The following is a 20,635-nucleotide window of genomic DNA, read 5'->3' on the forward strand; positions in this document are numbered from 1 at the left end:
GGGCTAACTCAGATAATAAAAAGGAAAGACCAATAAAATGATAAGGAAAGAATTTTGATGGAGAGGACGTCCCTTTCTTTGCATTCCCTTGAGCCTGCTGTTTGGGAGCTAACGGGGGTCCCGGGGGTCTTAGTGAAGCACTGCAATGATTTGCAGGCTCCTCCCAGCACCCCTTACAAACTGCTGACTCCATTACTCAGTACCTACTTCTCAGTGTGTTGCTTATGATCACGCTGCTGCATATGACCCATGCAATGTAGCCTGCCAGGGATCCCCGCCAAGGCTAATAGGGGTGCTCGAGAAAAAAAAAATCTGCATAAAACTTATTTCATTCAAAATCTAAATGTCAAGGAGGATCTTTAGCTTCATGCCTAACTGCTGCCTGGATGTGAACAACTCCACGCCATTCCTCCTGACCTTGGAATGTGGGGATCTGAGGGTGCTGCTTCAGAGTGTGTGCCTCCTAATTTACACACCTCAGCTCACAGGTGGATAAAGGCCTTACTGTACTGGCATCGCCAGACTCCTGCAGTCTAGGGTTACTGCAGGGTTCTTCATAGTACGTAGCCTGGAATCAGAAATTAGGTAGCCAATTCAAGTTGAGGAGAACACCTCATTGGTATGGGGGGTTCACTTGCCTTGGAAAGCCACAGGCAGGGACCATTAAAAGGCTTCATGGAATACCATGCAAGACGTGAAAGACTATGGCAATCTAAAGTAGCCTTGGTGATAAGCAGCGCAGCTTCCATACAAGGTATTTTAAACCTCTCAATATATTGAAGTCACTTTATTATTATTATTATTATTATTTTTTTTGAGACAAAGTCTCACTTTGTTGCCCGGGCTAGAGTGAGTGCCGTGGCTTCTGAAGTCACTTTAAAACTCTGAACAAAAATAGTTATTTTGAATTAACTTTTTGAAGCATCGTTTAAGTATACATAAACAAGGGACAAAAATATAGTTGTGGTATGCTATTGTGATTTTTCTTTTCCAGGTACCAGGTGATCCCAGCCACACACACACACACACACACACACACACACCCCGACATGCATGACTTGCAAGTTACACATAGTAAAAGATATAAAAGCCAGATAGAAAAAATATATGATATTTTTGTTCTTCACCTGAAGAAACTTGCTTTTTCCCTGTTGAGGATGAAGGCCAGAAACTCATGAAGAATCAAGTAAATGATTTAAATAACAATTTAAGAGAATCACAGATGAGTCAAAGGGCTTTGCATCATTAGCTGCTAGCTAAGTGAATTATATGGATCATAATGCTTAAAAAGATTGTAAATGGAGAAAGTTTTCCTAGTATAGTTCCTTTGTTCAATTTTTCATTTAGCAATTATTTATTGTCTATTATGTGTGATGATAATTCCAGTGCAAAACCAAGTTTGTATCCTTCCCTTGGAGGGATTATCCTCTAAGGGTAGACTAAAATTTTTCATACAGTTAACCATAAAATAATTTGGAAACTTGGTAAGTGCTAACTATCAAAGAGGTACAAACAAATATAGTTGATTTTTAACTGGAAGGATCAGAGAAGGCTTCATGGAAGTGTGGCATTTACTACGGGTTTGGAGTTAGAATTTTGGGTGGCATAAATCAGGTGAACTATCCTTTGGTAGCCAAGTGAGTAAAGAATTTAGGATGTTTTCTCTGGTAATTAAAGCCCCAAAGACCAGCTTTGGTGGTGTCGTTGAATTAACCAGGCTTAATTCCTATCACATGCTATTGCAGTTTAATAAATTCCTGAAGTTAATGAAAACTTTTTTTTTTTTTTTCCTGCCTCCCGCAGTGTGCTGCTCTGGTTGGTGAAGACCAGCCTCTTTGCCCAGATCTTCCTGAACTTGATCTTTCTGAACTAGATGTGAACGACTTGGATACAGACAGCTTTCTGGGTGGACTCAAGTGGTGCAGTGACCAATCAGAAATCATATCCAATCAGTACAACAATGAGCCTTCAAACATATTTGAGGTAAGGACAGCCTTTGGAGAAATTAATTTGGAGAAACCAATTTCTCATTGACCTTGGCTTGGGCCAGACTAACATGGCAATGGGCCTGCAAGCATAATGGGTTCCTACTTTGCTGTCATCAAAAGATTTTTCATCGCAGTTAGACACATCCTACGTTATGATAAAACAATGTTTGGAAACCAAATGGATTTTTTTTTTTGAGATTTAAGGGGCTAAGAACTGACAACAGAGTGCATTAAACTGTGTTGAAATATTAAGGGGCTGTGAAAGAATTAGTGACAAAGAAGAACAAAAGTCTAGACCTGTTTATTCCTGTTTCCCACAGAAAGAGACTGAGTAGCAAATAAATGGTGCTTAATATAAATTAATACATGAAAAGTCATTTCTTTTTAACCAAAGGGCTAGATGTCTACCTTTGTTTTACAAAGTAGATGAGCTGTTTTGATTATATTATTATTTTTTTGGTTCATGCCCCTAATTTCTCTATGTAATGGAAACTTCTAAACTCAACTAATCTAATATGTACTTATAAATTAGTCAAAATTCACTTACCTTTCAGTAGTAAGAAATACCTCCCAGACTCTAGACTCTCATTATAAGCCTACCCTATAATAAAGAATGTTAATGTACTACTATTAAAGTGTTACTCTGAGAAAAGAGATTATTTCTCACAAGATCAGTACTCATTTACGTGAAAATAAATGATTTCTTATTATAGGGACAAACAGTTAGTGAGTACTCTGGCAAGTGAATTGCCAATTCAACTAGTTTTCAATATCACAACCAACAGCATCATCATCGTCATCATTTTACCTTGTCTTAACACCTGCTATGTGCCAGGCTCCCCACAAAATTTTGTTATCCACTAGTGAAGACATTATTTATACTTCAATGTTATTTGGTTGAAATCCTGAGTCTTTAAGAAAGCCAGTTTTGCAATATTAATTGAGTTTTTCCAGCACCCAGCACATAGAAGTTGCTGGATAGATTCATAAGTGAATGATGAATATAATAACTAATAACAACAATAGTAACAAAAATAATGACCAACGTTTTGGAGTACTCATGCTGAATGGATGGCATCTCATTTATCCTTCAAAACAACCTATTGCTTCGGTATTATTATCATTCCCATTTACATGTGCAGACAGTGTGTCTCAGAGAGGTTAAGTGATTTTCCAAAATCACCCGCAGTTGACAAATAAAGACCTGGGATGTGAACCCCAAATTTATCTGACTTCAGAATCTATATCTTTGATAAAAATAGGGAAACCATAAATTTGGGTGACAGCCATCCTTTACAAAGACATATCAAGCTGCTTCTTTGCTCAATATATTTAAAAATAGAACAGAATCTTTCCTTTCCTTTCAGTGTTGGTTGACATAGAGGCAGAGGTGGCTGTAGTTTCTGCCAACGGCTAAGATTTTGTAATATCTCTGGAGCATGAAGTGGGGCTTGGAAGAATGCTTAAGGTAGTGCAGTTAGGGCTGGGGAGATAGAACCAGGTGGAGGAAACGCTGAAGGCTTGTGGTTAGTTCTACTTTCCCAGGCTTCTCAGCCGGGTCTTAGAAAGTTCATGTGAGGACTTGGCTGGTTAGAACTGGTAAATTGAACATTCCTCATCAGTACACTTGTCAGGTTACAGGCCCATTCTAAGTCATGCTGCATTAAATAAATAGTACTTTAAAAAATGTCCATCTCCACAGACCTCTTATCTAAAATCAGCTGTTCCGTATCAGGTGAATGGCATGCATTTTGTGGTGCTGCAGTCCCCACCCCCCGGGGCGGGGGGAGGCCCAGTACAGGTCCACGGCTTGCTGGGAACCAGGCTGCACCGCCGCCTGAGCTCGGCACCCACTCCCACCCCCACCCCGCACCCTCCATCCTCTCCCATGAAAAATTGTCTTCCATGAAACTTAGGAGCTGGGCTGCACGGCAGGAGGCAAGCGAGGGAAAGCTTGGAAGCTTCATCTGTGTTTACAGCTACTCCCCATCGCTCGCATCACTGCCTGAGTTCTGCTTGCCCTCCCACCCCCTCGCCCTGGTCCGTGGAAAAATTGTCTTCCATGAAACTTGTCTCTGTTGCCAAAAAGGTTGGGGACCACTGTTGTAGAGAATGATTAGAGAATAATTTACAGGTGGAGGACATGGCGTGGTAGTCAGTGCCTCCCTGGTGGACTTGTTTTGGAAAAGATAACTTTCTCCGTGACCTTGATGTCCCCATGTTTTGTGCTGTGGTACCTGGGTAAAGATTTCAGGAGACTTGGTTAAACAACTAGTTATCGCCATATGGATGCTTAATCTATGCAATGATACCCTTTTTGTTTTCCTGTATAACATTCTACCACTGATAGAATTGTTTTCAACACTCTAAAACACAAGGCTCATTTAATTTCATATCTCATTAGGTCATTTTAAAGCAGTAATTCTTAACTGAAGGCAATTTTGCCTTCCCCTTCCCCAGGAGACATTTGACAATGTCTAGAGGTGTGTGTGATTGCTAGGATTGGTGGCAAGGTGATGCTGTGGGCATTTATTGGGTAGAGGCTAGGGATGCTGACAAAATCCTACAATGCAGAGGACAGCTCCTCACAACAAACAGTGATCTGGCCTCAAATGACAATAGTTCTGAGGCTGAAAAACTTGTTTATTTTTAAGTTACAAAACTCCCTTTTATGAAATGCTAAAGACGAATCAGTTGATTTCTCAGAGAAAACAGTACAATATGGGGTATAAAAATGAGAAGCCATGTACAATCATTGAGATGCCCGGGGCCGCAGGACTGATATGTCAGGTATTCTCTTAGTGACAGAGAGCAAAAGTGACTGTTTAGATAAGTCCCCACAACAGTTTTCCCTGATGTCAAGAAACCCATTCTTCTTTGTCTAGGCAAAGGGTAAGGTCAGATGTGGCAATGCTGTTACAAACAGCAGCAGCTTCAAAAGCATTTGCATAGCGTGATGACGCCTCTGCTCTTTGCCCTCTAGTGTTAAACTCAGACATCTTTTCTATAATGGGAAACGAAAGCTGTTTTGAGCATAGTGAAATTCTAAAACTGGGTCTTCCCCTGTGAAGAAGGCACAAAGTAACCCTTGCATGACCATGGCTTTGTATTGCTTCCACCAAAGCAGCATTTCACTGAAGTCCTTTCCCAGAGCCAACCTCTCTCACGGTGGACTTTTCACCTGCGCTCACCTTCCAATTTGCCAAGCCCTGCCTCATCACATTGGAGAAGGCCTTGTGCTGGAGCCAGCCAAACAGTCAGGGGCTCTGCCATCTCTGATCTGCCAGTAACAAGCATTACCTGCCTCAAACTCCCAGAATAAAATCAGGCACCGAGTGGTTAAACACTTTTCCCTGACTCAAGTAACACGTCGATGACACCGCTGGAAACTGGCCATGGGGTTTCTGAATTCTAATCAAAGCAGAAAGTGGGATTTAAGGCCACGTAAGAGCATGGCAGAATGTTAAAACATTGGAAGTAAATAGAAATCTCTTCCTTTTGTTTCTTCTGTACGTACGTTTGAATCTAAGTTTAATTTTTATTGAACTGCACAAACATGATAATAAAAAAGAGTGAAGTCGAATGTCACAACTTGGGAGAGAGGGGATTCTGAGTGGAGGCGAAGCTGTGCCAACATGCAGTCGTACACGTTGGCGGAGTAACTGGGCACACAAACAAGGATCTCTGCTCACACAATCTGTGTTTAGATGTGTAAATGCAGGTGACCGGGTATGATTTAGAAGCCGCTTTAAAAAACAGGGCACAAGGCCTATAGGTACAGCCTCCAGTGAATCCGATCCATGTGTAAGGAAAACAGGATACTGTCCCTGGACCGGCTGGTAGCAAGATTTATGTTTCAGAATATTGCAACATAACTTCCTTCCCTCTGTTGCCTTTGTGTATTGTTTGAAGGAGGAGAATAAAGGACTACTTTTACAGCACAGCAGTGTATAAAGATGGGTGGCATGGGGTTAGTTGAAACAGCACATTGGCCTTTTTAGGTCACTGTGGGCCACCTTGTCCCTGATTTATTTTAACACCTGCTTTAACGCCTCTGTGGTACAACTGAATGGGCATCTTTCATTCATTCGTCTGTTACTTCTGAATGCAGCTACTTGGGGTTCTTTCGAACGGTGGCAAGTGAGAATGCAGTTGTCTCGGTCATTACTCATAATACATTCTGAGGCCCGCCTTTGCTAATGGGGAGAGACGGACTCACAGCTGTAGCCAGCATTCATGTTTGGTAATTACTGGAACTCTCAGGCAGGTCTGAGACTGTGAACTTTTGTAGGAGAAAAAGGGTGAGTGGTGGCTTTGTGTTATCTGTGTTTAAGATTATCTCACTATATGGCACCAGGAAATGAATGGTGGAAGCTTTCAAGACCGCTTGATCATTCTGGTAGGAATACAGAAGATTTCACATTTCTTTATTTGGTTTTCAGTTATATTCTGAATTTTTCAAAAATGGGCATATATCATGTACCTATCAAAAAGTTAAAATAACAAATCTTGGCAGTTCAACAGACCATGAGCATTTTGGGAGCAGGGAATCTGCCTGTCTTATTCACTGACATTTTTCTAGACATTTTCTTAGAAAACAGCAGAAACTAAGAACTGAAATATCTGTAGCATAATGAATGAGTTGAGCATCATGTGTTTCTTAATGCTGTGAACTGTGTTAGGTAATGCAAAGATTATATACAAAGCACAAAAGAAGGTCTGTTTCCTAATGAACTTTAAGTCTAGCTTGGGAGGCAAAATGAAGAAATGTGAAAAAATTAGCCAACCGTGCAAAACTATATGTGTGTGTGTATACACACACACACACACACACACACAAATATATGCATTATGTTTTTATGTTTAGCAGTTGGAAAACAATATAAGACTGTATGTTCATATTTATGTATATATGCTACATAAGATTATATGTATATTTGCAATTGGAAAACTTCATGAGACCATGTATGGATATTACATATGTATAATATATATGTGTGTGTGTTTATATATGTGTGTTTCTAGAGAAGGAGGTAAACCAGGAATAAATTCACCAAAGCTGGAAAGAGAATAAGAGCCAAGTGTTTCCATAGAGGAGGTACAGAGGTGAGGAGCTTGGTTTATTCAAAGTAAAATATATACTAATGAGAACACAGGATTAGGGGTAGTAAGTTTGGCTATAGGGCAGGTACAAACTTATGGTGGGCTGTGTAGAACCCAGATGGAGGCATTTAGAGTTTACATGGTAGAAAGTAGGGTGTCACTGAAGATTTTTAGCAGGAAAGCAGCATAATGGAGGTGGTATTTAAGGTGGATAATGCTGACAGTGGTGAGAGATCTAGGCAAGTAGGAGGCAGGAGAAACCAGACTGCAGGCAAAGCTGCATTCCAAGCCCAATGTGACACAGGTGCAGAGGGACAAGGTGATAGCAGCGGGGATGACATGAGAGAACAGACTCAAAGCACCTTGAAGGAAAATTCCATCAGCCCTGGTAACTATGAGTTAAGTGGTAGAGGGGGTTGGCAAGGAATGCCAACTCCAAAATATTCCAGAGAATCAAGACTTCACGGATATCATCCCTGGTTAAGTTTCTGCTCACCTTTAGGAGCTGAAGTACTTATTCAGACTTGTAAGTCATTTTACAAAGGGACTCTGGATCTCCCCATTGCCTCAGGGGCAGAGCATATTTAACCCAATCCACAAATTTACGTGATGTCTGCTTTTTCTCACTTGTCTCCTTGGAGGAAATTCTCCAGCCTTCCATGGTAACGCATTCCTGCTTCTGATTGTGCCTGTGGTCAGACAGACTTTTCTATGAATGGCAAGCCTCTTGGAATTCTAACAAAACAAACAGACCAAAAGCAAAAAAAAAAAAAGAAGTGTGTCAAAACAACCTCACCTTACTTTAGTCATCGGGAGAATAAATTCTCCTTTGTTATGTGGAGAGATTGAGTTAATTTACAATAATCACTTTTTAAAGATTTCTGGAATTTCCAATTTGCAATCAATAAATGGTTGTCATTTAAATTAAATTTATGGCCCACAGCCAGACTTTTGCCACACTTGGTAATGACACTTACCGAGAACATAGACTTCAAGTAAGAAAATAATAGCCATTTAAGTGGGGAGATAATTGGCTGTAACATAAGAACATTGAAGAATGTTGAAACTCATGGAGACTTATGGAGTATTTTAAAAATTTATGTTGTACTTATCTTTGCATTTGTAGTCTACCACAAAATTCCAAATTCTGGGCATAAATCAGTTAGATGTTCGCCTTGGAGAGTCACAAATCAGGAAGCAACAATCTGACCCAGTCTGTGTGCTGCTTAATTTTCAGCTTCCACCGTCGGCTTATCTTGCAGGGAGACTAAATAGTGTTGTTTGTGTGTGTGTGAGTGTGTGTGTTCATCTACACACCTCAGTTAAACACTGTTTTGGACTTTTCGACTTGATAACATCTGGCTTATCTTGGGAACATCTGGTTTATCACCCTACTGCCTCCCTGCCAGTATGCTGACCACTGGAAAAATATGGCTCAGGAGTTCTGCCCCACAGGGCTGTGTCTACTGGCATCAACCCCTACCAATAAACAGCAAGTCACAGGATACAGATTACCTGACTGTCTTTCACCAGCACTAACGTTCCTGCTGGCAGCTGTTGTTAATGGAAGTTGTGGCTACAAGAGATGAGGTTGGCTGCTGTTTATCAAGGAAGTTGATCTAGTTCTTAGCCATTTGCAATTTGGAAAGTGAGAATCTATATGATTGATTAGGCATAATGATTTTAGAAAGTACTATTGTGTGTGTGTGTGTGTGTGTGTGTATGTGTATGTGTGTGTGTTTTTAAGGGTAGGGACCAATGATTTCATGTCAGATAGTCTGAGCACTCCAAGAAGTAAGGTGAGCCATTTTATGTGCTTATCTTGGGCTTTCTCAACCTCCTGGAGTTGCAAGTGTTTCATATTAATAAAAAAGTAGTCTACCTGGATATCTTTGGGGCCAAAAAAATGGAGACCCAAATACACAAGGAGGAAATCTTGGGGCAGAATCAGGAAAAAGTGAATCATTGCTTTTTAGATTCACTTCAGAGATATTAGTCTAGGTAAAAGTAGCTGAGTTTCAGGATGCTGCATTGTACAAACTGTCTGTTTGTATAGCAACTGCGTGTGCCTGTGTCGTAACCTTATCCATATGCCGTGTGTATTTGTCCACGTACCCCCTATCTATATGACAATGTCGTGGAAGCACAGCCCAGCAGATGGCTCACCTCTGAATGAAATCAACACACAACGCAGATAAAAAGATGAACATTAAAGACTGAATTGTTAAACAGAGAGCCGAATTCATTCCTCCAGCATTCCCTATCCCAGACTTCACATTTTTAGCAAGGTTAATTTGTCCCTGTAATTATGTGCCTATTCTTTTAGCAATGAAAAATTTTATTGTGGGTTTTATAAAATGAATTGCCTGTGATGTAAAACAATTTCGTAAGGGCTATTTTTTGCTTCTTCTTAACCTCTCAGGTTACTTTTAAGACTGTGTGCTCCGAGGTACAGTTTGAAAGCAAAGCAGGACACTGTGTTTTACTGTAGGCTGAGAAAGATGCTGACTTACAAGTAGCTAGGATGAGAGCAGAGGAGACGGAGAGAGATCCACAATGAAATACACACTCTTATTCTTGGCAAGGGCAAAAGTTTTCAAAGATAAATGACTTTTTATCCATTAAGCCATTTGTCCCAAAATGATGATAAGAGATACTTTTGTGCCTTTTCCTCTCCAAAACGATAGAGTAATTTGCACAGTTTCAGATTCTAAACACTAATATTTTGTAGACCTGCCCATCTCCCTTACTACCGCAAGTTACTCATTCAAGGATTGTAGCCAGATGGATTAATGAATTACCAGATCTTGCGTAAAATGACTTGGCCTGACTTTTAAACAACTGCTTTTTTTTTCTTTCTTATTTTTTTTTTTTTTTGGCCCATTTTATGATTGGTGTTAATGGGCTCTAGAGACTGAGCCCCCCTCTAAAATTGTTTTTGAAGTAGCTTCTTTAAACATTCCCCGTACTTTTTCATTCTCTCCAGAACTTCTACCCAGAAACTGTCAGTTCCAGGAGATACAATCAGGCCGGTAGGGCAGCGAGGAGGGAGGAGACTCAGTAGCCAAATCCCTGGTGGCCGAAGCATTGCCCTTCCTGGTGCCAAATCAGCGTGATTTATCAGAGCCCTCTCTTCAGCACAGCCGAGTTTAGAGTGAGTTCCTTGGTGTTCCTCACACAATATGCATAGCTGGAGCTCTGAACTTTGAAGGAAAGCCTCAGAGCTATTTGCAAAGTGCTGGTGCTTAGTGAATACTAAATTACATTTAGGAAATAGTCTACTGCTACCAGTTATACTTCATTTTTATTCTTGACACAGACACCTAAATCAGAGAACAGTAACATTTCAGAGATTATGGAAGCAGTTTGGGTATGTTCCAACACCATAATAGGATGAGAATTTTAAGGCCTTTTGTATTATTACCAATAGTCACTTAGTTTCTACTGCAGTGTGCTTTGTAGGGAATTACAGCTTTTACTAAAAAGATTAAAATGCTATTATGCAAATGATTGCAGTATGTTATTATGTTTACAAATTAACATCCATGGCTCAACACACAAATTAACTAACTATTCTATCTGTGTTATTAAGGATTTAATAAAGTAACTGTTAATAAAAATGGGTAGCTTGGAACGTTTAATAGGAAACAATTGTGATTTAGCACATGGAACTCGAGCATTGTGTTTAATGTTGTAGGTGATATAATGGTAAAATAAAGTTGAGCAAAGCACATAGGAGAACCAGAGCTGTGTGAATAGCAGAGCTGCTTCCCAGAGATGCTGATGAACATGAACTAAATAGCTTCAGGCTATAATGTACAGTGGGCAGCATATCAATAAATCTAAGCAAAGCACACAAAATATCTTCTATTAATAAATAGTTCATTGAAATGATAATTGCCCCATTACATGTTTGATATGTTCCATACACACAGATAATACTTACGTTATTCTAAAATGGAGCTCAGAGCAAATTTTGCTGTGGCGAATGGGATTTAGCTGCAGAATATCACTGTGTGATAAAGGAGGAGAGGGCTAGGTTCAGACTAAGATGGCTTTACAAACAGCCTGCAAATTGCTATTCCTGGCTGTTCATAAGAGATCATAAAAGCAAGGAGATAACAGCTGCCAAGGTCCCTAAGAAATGAATGTATGTGATTATGTTATCTCATGGGTTGGATTTACTAGACAGACCAACACCACCTTCACGTTAGCCCAACAGGAAAAGTAGAAAGAGATACAGACTTTGGATAGCAAACTTTGTTGGGATGAGGAAGTTCCAAAACACTAACTAATGAAAATGTTTCAAAAGAGATCCAGGATTCCAGCTGCTAGGTCTCAAAACAAGAGCTGGGGGATTACTTAATATTAAACAAAGAAACAAAAGAGAAACAAAAAAATTACTAGAAAATCCTGGAGAAGACTAATTTCATATTTCAAATATTTTGCTTTCATGTTTTTTCATTGTCAAACAAAGATGTTGAAGCCTTCTAAGTTTGAAAGCAATTACCTTTTTAGGTCTACCTCCTGAGGGCTACTAACTTGAGCTTCTGAGCAGGACTATCTGGTTGTACTTAAGAAATGTAGGAGCTGGGAAGCAACCACAAATTTGGTCAAGGTTTGTGCCCTTGCATACAATACAAGCAATTTATTTTGTTCCAAATAGCACCTCTGTTGTTGGGAAACTACTTATGCAAATTTTTGATATCTAGCTTCAGCAAGGTGCCTGGCTCCTTCATTTCCTCCCACATTTGGATAAATTGTGTTGTTCTTCACTATTCCAAATTTGTCCTTGTGGAAGCGAACACTTGCAAATTGGTTTAAGCTTGCTAAGAGAGAGAAAGGGAGGGAGGCTAGGGAATAGGAAGAAAAAACTTGACCAAAAACAGTTGCTGTGACAGCTTATGGTTTGATGGTTTGTGGCCTTGTCTTGTTCCCAGGCACCTGATCAAGAAAGTGGTACAATCCTGTTAGCAGGCATTCCAGAAATCTTGCCAGCATTCACCTGACATGACCAGGGTTTAAAGTCCTTGCTGTAACTTTATGAAGCACAGTGAGAATGTGTGCCTGTGTGTGTGCATATATACTCACATTCTTTTTTTTTTTTTTTTTTAAGGGGAAAAAAAAGTGATCTTTGCCGTAGAAGAGTGGTAAAATAATTAGTCCAGTAGACAAATGTCTTGGCCCATGTTTAAACAGAGCTTTAAGGACACAATGTTCCCAACAGTCACATATCTAAATACAAACCAGTGTCAGCTGCCATGCAGACCAAAATGTAATAGCCTGCCTTCACATAGGTCATCGTCAATCCATTTTGGTCGCAGTCACACTGCACATCTGTTTCTGAGAGCTGCAGCTTCTTAAGGTGGCATTCGGACTTCATAAGAACACAAACAACCAAGCTATAAATTGCCACTGCTGGAGTTATTTTGAATAAGTGTATACTGTTTCATATTTATAATGGTGTGGCTTCATAATATTCACAGTGAATGTATAACACCGATCAGTTCAACAAGCATGAAATTGTATGTTGTCAACTTGTCACATAAATAGAGTCATATTCTGGCTTGTGATAATGTTGAACTAACATTTTTTTCCCTCAGCATTGTCGAGAGGGTCACAAAAAAGTGGGGAGGTGGCACTTCCTTTGGATAGATAAACCGTCAGGGCTATTGTAAAGTTGATATTACTGTTGATGAGTTCCTTTTCTTCCCTCCCTCTGAAGCACTAGCTTTTCTTGGGTGAATGCTAATTGTGTTTCTTCTGTCATCCAATGGTATCATTTTCAGCCAGTATTTGGAGGCTTTTTTTGGGTTGTGTATGTGTGAGTAGCTTTTTTTTTTTTTTTTTCTCTTTGAAACTTTTTTTTTTTTTTTTTGGGTGTAGAGTTTTTTTTTTTTTTTCCCCTGTCTCTATTCTTGTAGCACAAACCAGTGCTAATTGTCATGAAATTCTCTAACTATACACTGGCAAGCTTTCTCATTGCCTTTGCACTCCAGTTAACTCTTAATTCATTAGCAGAGCATTAGGAAATAGTGAGAGCTGGACATTTTGTTCAAACTTTCCTGAGATGCAGAAAAAAAATTATTGAACTGAGTTTGCGACTTTTGAAAGGAGAAAGGATGAATGAAATGTACTTGCCAGTGGCTAGGGAGCAACTCAGAGACCAGTTTCCACAGTTGCTGATAGTTCTGCTCCGGAGGCGTGGGTAGAAACCAGTGCAAGTCTCTTTGCACTTTTGAGGAATTCTTAGATGTGTTCAACCCTCCCCATCTTTCTTGAAATGGCCTGAAGACAAGAAGGCATTGCAGTCTGTATCTGCAATCATTTTGACTTCCCCGGTTAAGCTAACTCCAACACCTCAGGACAGCGCTGTGGATATTCTAAAGCCCAATGCAGATGTTCTTAAGGATGACTCCTAACACTGTTCTTTTCATCCCATATCACTTGGGGTATGGGTGGTCACATTTTCTCATGCAAGAAACAATTCACTGGCCAAAGCTCTCGGTTTCCAACTTTTGCACATTTTCACATTTCTTCATGCTTGTGGATTTTAAAAGTTCATTTATTCTCTCGCTGAGTTATTTATACATTCATCAAAAAAAAAATTGTCAACCATTAGCATGTTTAGCTTCTTGACAATTAGGGGGTGCAGTGGTCATGAGTAGACATAATGCCTGGCTCCATGAAGCTCATGGTTAGTGATGAAGACAAACCTTTAAAATCAAGTGAGATAAGATCTCTGGTAAAGGAAGCAAAGCAGGGACTTTCTCCACCTGTCTGTTATCCTGGTCATCAGGAGAACAGATAAATGCTGCCCTTCTCGCACTTCTTATCTTCAGAAATGCCTTCAGAAATGACTTCACCTTGAAGTAGAATTCTTCTGGAGAACAAAGTTTCTCCTGGCTAGAGGAACCTTCTATTCCAAACCAAGAGCCCAAGCATAAAGTCCAACAAACGCAGGGCAGTGGGGCAGGATACCTGGGATTGCTGATGTCCTTCACATAGTGTATTAGAACAACAGTTTGCTCATTGGGTTTCCAGGGTGGGGGGATGGGAAACCAGGAAGGCAGCATAAGGGAAGAGAGTGAGACTGTCAGCAGAAAGTTCTTTAACCAGTGTGCAAGTCTGACGTGACTAGAGTGCTGTTCCCCTGGCAACGTGTGTGGGGCTCCTATGGATGAGAACCATTTTGTACCATTTTAGGTTTGTTGACCTTTTTCTTTGAGAATGATATTTCAGTCTAGCTGGAAGGGCTGACGTGCTTTTTGCCCATTGGAGACACACTGTGTATGTGACTTTTCTCTGTCTTGGATGCTTCATCTTTACGTGATAGGTCCCTTCTTCACGGGGTAGTGCTGTCCAGGGGCGGTGCTGCCCCCTTGGGAGAGACATGCGCAGGAAGAATGCTCCCTGCTCTTCTCCCCCTTTCTCGGGAGGTACCAAGTATTACACTTCTGCTAAGTCTTACTCAACTAGATCTCTTTCAGATTCTCTGTAATACTCTGGCTTCATTCCTCTTCTCCCCAGTCCTTTCTGAGAAGTTTATTTCTGCTTTTGAACGGCTCTTGCATAGGGGAAAAAGTGCCTCTATTATAGGAATGCCCTTGGCTTTTCCATGGACTCTTGGCCTGAGGGCATTAGCTTCCCTGAGTGCCATCTCATCTGCTCAGATGTGAAGTTGGATCTTCTATATTCCAGACATAGTTCTCCTGGGTGTCCAGGGATCCTCGCCAACTCAGATTCTGTCCAGATATATTCTCATGTCAGAATCCTCTTGTGTCTTGCCAGCCCATGCTTAGCAGGGACACCCTGCTCTCTCCTCTGAGCTGCCTATTTCAGCCTGTTTTTTTTTTTTTCCCTCACTTAGGCAGTGCCTGTCCGGTGGACAGGCTCACCTCCTATTCCCACTGGAGAAGATCTGGGAAAATGCCTAGAAATTTGCACACAGCTATGCTGTACAGGATAAGTAACTTCTTTCCCCTGCTGCTCCCCAATTCCAGGGCTCTGCGTGCAGCAGATTTGAGAGTTACATTAGGTCACAGTGCCACTGTCTAGCTTCTTTAATCCTATCACCCGGCAGTCCCAGCAATGTGGCTGAGAGGGCTGCCCTACCCTAAAGGAATTTGTGTCAGTTTCTCCTGGGACAAATCTAGTATGGACCACTTTGCAATATTTGTTCAAACTGAAAATTTTGACAAAGACATTCTGTCCACACAGAGCCAACGGATGTTCTTTGTTTAGATGTATCTGGAGGTAACTAAATGTTGCCTGGTCTTGGCAGATAACTAACTCTGGGAATCCATATAGTGCAAGCCATGCCCTGTTTAATTTGTCTTTCAATGGCAAATGTGTTCCTTTGCTGAGTCAGCAAAAGGGATGATACCCTCCAGCAGGACTGTGTGACCTCCCTGATGCTTTTATGGTGTAGGAAAAACAAAAAAACATGGATCTTACTTTTTCCCATTAGTTTCTGGTTTATTTTTACTTTCAGCTACACATTTTACAGGTGAAAGAGAAGACATGTCTGTTTCGTAGATAGGATGCATTTTTTACTTAATCATGGTGTTTATTTTTATAATTCATACTTGAAGACTTCATTTCTCTGGCCATTATTAACTTAGTATTATTAATTGTCTGAAATAAAGCTGAGAAATACACTGTTTGTAAAAATGTCTCTGACAAGCCAAACTGGATTCAGAAAAATTCCTTTAAACTTAATGCATTTTATTCCCAGATAAAGCTTCTTCAGCCTTCACTTAACAGTTGCTACCTTTTGTTTTATTTACAGTTTAAATGAATCTCATTATCTGTTCTCTGGGCACACAGGATATTAGAAGAAATGATTTAGAAAGTTAATGAGATAGTAGAGGCAAGGAAATCATAGCAAGAAGTGACACCTGACCAAAAGAGACCAGACTGAAAACTACAAAAAGTAGAAAAACATTCAAAATAGAACTGTCTGGGGCCATTTAGTTTGAGAGCAAATAATCCTGTATTGCTCTGTAGCTCTCTACAGCCGTTTTGCAATATCATACAATGCTACAGAAATCAATCCTCATAATTTTAAAGACAGGGAAAATACGTAAATGAGTTTGAGATCTTCCCATTAAAATGCTTTAATAAAAAGTTTTGTGCTTAAGCAAGTCAACTTCTTTGATTTATCTGCACAAGTGCCTATGTGAATTAAGGCCTGATGAAGTGAGAGATAAATGAGGCCTGTACACACACACACACACACACACACGTACACACACACACACACACACACACACGAGCGCGCGCCCACAGTTTTAGGTCTAAAAGATTTTCATGGAGTCTTGATATTCCCCTGTAAGTCTCCCCCATGGAGCAGTACTAAAGAAGAAAATGCTCCATGAGATGTTGAACTTCATTATATCATGTTAGATTACTTTCTTTGTTAAAAAAAAGTTAAAACTTCCTTGAATCAAGAGACCACTGATATTTTTTTTCTTGTCAGTAGTAAAGCTCTTTTGCTACAGGGACATCAGTTAAGACAAATACAGCTTAGCAAAGTTATCATTAAGTAAGCAATTCCCCGCATTACATTAGAATGAAATTGCCTATCCTTCTCCCCTTCATTGCTTTCCATCTTTATCCTACCCAGCCCCCAAATAAGTACCCCCATCAGTGAACAGTTCACTTGTAAATATTCATTTGGAGTACACTAAATTGTAATGACGGTACTGAGAGTAATCTCCCCTTTTCCCCCATTTTATTTGGAGACCCTTATAAATAAATCACCAACCCCAGGGCTTACAAAACAATCATTATAGTGTGCTACTTGGTTTTCGATAAAGAATTTCAGATAATATACAGTACTATTAGATTTTGGGTTCTCTAAATCTAATTTTTGTCTAGAAACCCAGGGAATGCTCTAGCTGTGTTTTCTTTATCCAAACTCTCTTGACTGGCTCCAGCACCTTTCACCTGAGAATGGACAGCTCGGGTTTCTCTATGTGGACTCAGAGCCCTGGTTAGGCCATGACCCTTCATTAATATTCAAACTTTGGCAATTTCAAAGAATGCAGTCCTCCTCGACCACTGTAAGCATCCCAGCTCTTCTGGGATCCTTTCTTATGCTTATCCTTTGTATGAAGACATTTGTGTCTCTCTTTATGTCTCTTTCAGGAATAATTCTTCCCCTTGTTCAATTTTTTTCCTTTCTCTTTATGGCTGTCATAATAGCCCCTGATACAGCCAGACAGGCTTGACCCTGTCCATCACTCACCTGCAAACTATTCTGGAACCAGTGGATGGTCCCTGAGTGACCAGATTAACTGTGCCAGTGGTGAGCCTTTCCACCCGACCTTCCATCCAGTGGCACAAAAGCTGATTCCAGGCTGTGCAAGGCTGGCTGCTTTGCCATCTCTGTGCCCTCCGTGAAGCCACACAGTGGAAAGGAGAGTATCAATGCAAATTAAGTGCGGAGGCAGAGACAGAGTAAGGTGTGCAGTCGGGGTCATCAGAAATTAAATTTGCCCTCCTTTGAGTGCCATAGGAAATAAGGCTTAAGGAATGCGAATCTAAAGGAGATTTTCCATAGACACCATTCCCATAAATGGTGTTGTAACAATGTGCTATTTTAAAGTCTAGTTGTTTTAGGCTGTGTTTAGATGGAGCCTTTACCAGGCACAGGATAAACTATTATGTCCCTAAATTTAGGAAGGTATGTGTGGCCCTCTTTGGCACAAAGTGAGTTTTTGTTGTCACATGTGCAAAAGGGCCTCTTTTCCTTTTGTTAAGGCCTCTGAATTATGGCCTAGCTGCCTAGGTGATAGTTTTTGACTGTGTCCCTCACGCTATATTATAACCTATATGAGGGGAAGCTGGTACCTCCTCACCTCCTCATGATGAGCACAAAGCTATGCACATTAAAACTCTCTCTCTACGGCCTGTTGATGGATGGATTTACAGTGGTTCTACCAAAATCACAGGAAGAGAGAATAAAATGACCTTCTCCACCATTCAGACCAATCATTCTAAAAATAAGACATATCAAAGATCTGAGCGCATGTTCTCCAAGAGATGGTTTGTAAACAGAGCCAACAGTGACAGCAGTGTTTTGTGTGCCTGCCAGGGTGTCTGTGAACTTACTTGCTAACTTACTGAGAAGACTCGCTGCTCAGATTAAGATATATGTGTGGTTTCAGTGGCAGTTAGGAGACATGTAGCTATGTTAAGCCAACACGCATAGGCACAAAAAGGCCCTGTAGCTCTATGTCGACTGAGGATGTAGAGCATTCACTTCTCTCTCCTACAAAAGAGGGAATGTTTCTCATACTCATGGAAAAGCTAAGAAATTGGTACTTTTCTGGGGTTCCAGAGTAACTCTGCCTCTGTACGAGGCACCAGCTGTTACCTGGGAGCTCATGAAAATGCATGGCCACAGATTCCCAACACACTGTTTCCACACTGTGCTTATATGTGCTGGACTGCTTGGACAGTCTCGATGGATTCGGACTTCAAAATTTTGCAAATATTTTGTCATTGTTATTTGTTTCCTTGTTACCAATTGCAATGAAAAGAATTTACCTCTTGTGGAAAAGTGATGCATGATTGCACAGGTTTACTATGCCATAGTTGTATGGCTGTTACCTTATTTCTTGGAAGAATCGAGTGCAGGGGCTAGAAAGAAATCCTAGCCAAGGATGGCTAATTTCTCAAGGCGTTTGGCCTTTCAGAAGTTGTGAATGATTGGGGCCTTACTTTCATTTACAGTCTGTGATTATAGGAACCAGCTTGCAAAAATAGCAAAGAGAGGATCCCTTTCACCTTAATTTCCCTTTTTCCTCCTGGTTTCTGTAGTGCAATTGAGTTCATGGTTATCTTTGCTGTTTTAGCAAGGGCCTTGGTGAGCTGTCTTTGTTAGAAGGTAACAGCTTACCAAATCCACGACTTCAGTCTGACTTGTATGTTACAATTCAGTATGTTCTTATGCAGGATGCTGTAAGACAGAAACTGATTCCATTCATTCTTAAATTGACTCATTTGTCAACTATTTAAAGAGAAACAACTACATGCCAGACACTAATATAGGTGCTCCTAATACAAAGATGTATTATATATATAATATGTATGACACAGGATTTTCCCTTCAGGAGTTGATTTTCTAGTGAAAAAGACAGACTTAACTCATTATAAGATAAGGGGGTGAACTTTCTAGTAAAGTTAGAAATGAAGTACCACGAAGACACAAACAGAGGAGTAAAAATGCCTGTTAAAAGAGAGAAGAGAGGACCATTGATAATTGTTGGTAGATTATTTACTTCTGAGTCTTCAACAAATGAGAAGTTAAACACCCTCTTATTTATTTATAAAATGTAGTAAACTGCACTTCCCACCTCTTAGGAGGAAGACAAAAAACAAATTACACATAGTAGGTTTTTAACAGCATTTTTCAGTGAATTTGCCTTCTAACAAGCCCTGTCTACATTGTGCTTGGCGGCCAACACCTCATTAGATTTTAACAAAAGCAGCAGCACAGCTAAATATGAAGGATTCCTCCGTCAAACACCCGCAGGCAGTATCTCTGAGAGCAAATGCGACAAATAGAATCAGAAATGAATTAAATAGTCAGCTACAGCAAGCCAAACTAAAAAAAAAAAAAAAAAGCTCTGAAATGACCCAAAATGGAAACATATTACAGTTATCTGCATTCACAGTACAGAACAAGTTTGGTCATATTTAAGATAATTCTCTAGTGCCTGCTATTTTTAGCCCAAGGGTAAGCTCCTCTAAGAGCCTTTCGGCATTGCATCCCTTTAACCTGGCCTAACAAACTAAGCCAATAAGCTGTCTGATTTTCCTCGTCCATCAGGGAGGAAGAGCGATAGCTAAAACAAACCATTTGCGGGGAAAATGTTCGGCCTATCTTGTATTAAGAGCTTTTTTCATATAGATTTTTAAAACATCCCAATATTAAGTGTTGCCTGTCCGAGAGCAAAATGTCAAGCTTTGCTGTTTTGAAATTGTAGGCTCATGGTTATAAAAAGAGGATTTTATAGGCCCAGTCTAATGGAAATAAACATTACTCTATTACCTTCAGTAAAACCAAATCTTTACAGTTCAAGCTATCGTTATTAATGTCTATGAGAAGAAAGAAACGTTTCCAGGGGTTTACTTATTTATTTTTTTAGGCAAAGGAAGCCCGGCGAGCTGTACCATAGCAAATGAAAGTTTTCTTAAAGCTTTCTCCTCAGTGACTTTGCAGTGTGTAATTTAAAAGCAGAAAGCAAAGAAAATGCGGTTTTAAAACACTAGGCTGGCTATTCCTGGTGTCTTTCTGTCTTACATATTAACAGCTCTGTGTGAGACTATTGCTATGTCAATTCTTGTCTGTCTGTCTCTATATAGTGTATACAAACAACTTTATCAGCTCTTTTTTGTTCACTACCTTCTTCTTGCTGCGTGTGCACACGTGTGTGTGTGTGTGTGTGTGTGTGTGTAGGTACAGGTGTGGGCTGTCTCAGTTTAAACTGTACAGCCACATGTGTGGATTACAACACTTAACAATATATTAG

The 20,635-nt window shown here is 40.2% G+C and overlaps 1 protein-coding gene across 4 annotated transcripts in view; it reads left to right on the forward strand.

Annotated features, from left to right (window-relative positions):
* PPARGC1A (PPARG coactivator 1 alpha) overlaps positions 1 to 20,635 on the forward strand; it is a 288,946-nt gene that overhangs the window by 199,723 nt on the left and 68,588 nt on the right. For all 4 annotated transcript variants that reach the window (XM_069495084.1, XM_069495085.1, XM_069495086.1 and 1 more), the window contains exon 2: positions 1,804 to 1,983. In XM_069495084.1, the coding sequence (XP_069351185.1) occupies positions 1,804 to 1,983 (180 nt within the window). The remainder of the gene's footprint in view (positions 1 to 1,803; positions 1,984 to 20,635) is intronic.

Source organism: Eulemur rufifrons, chromosome 19 (assembly GCF_041146395.1).
Source record: "Eulemur rufifrons isolate Redbay chromosome 19, OSU_ERuf_1, whole genome shotgun sequence".
In the NCBI taxonomy this organism is placed as follows: domain Eukaryota; kingdom Metazoa; phylum Chordata; class Mammalia; order Primates; family Lemuridae; genus Eulemur; species Eulemur rufifrons.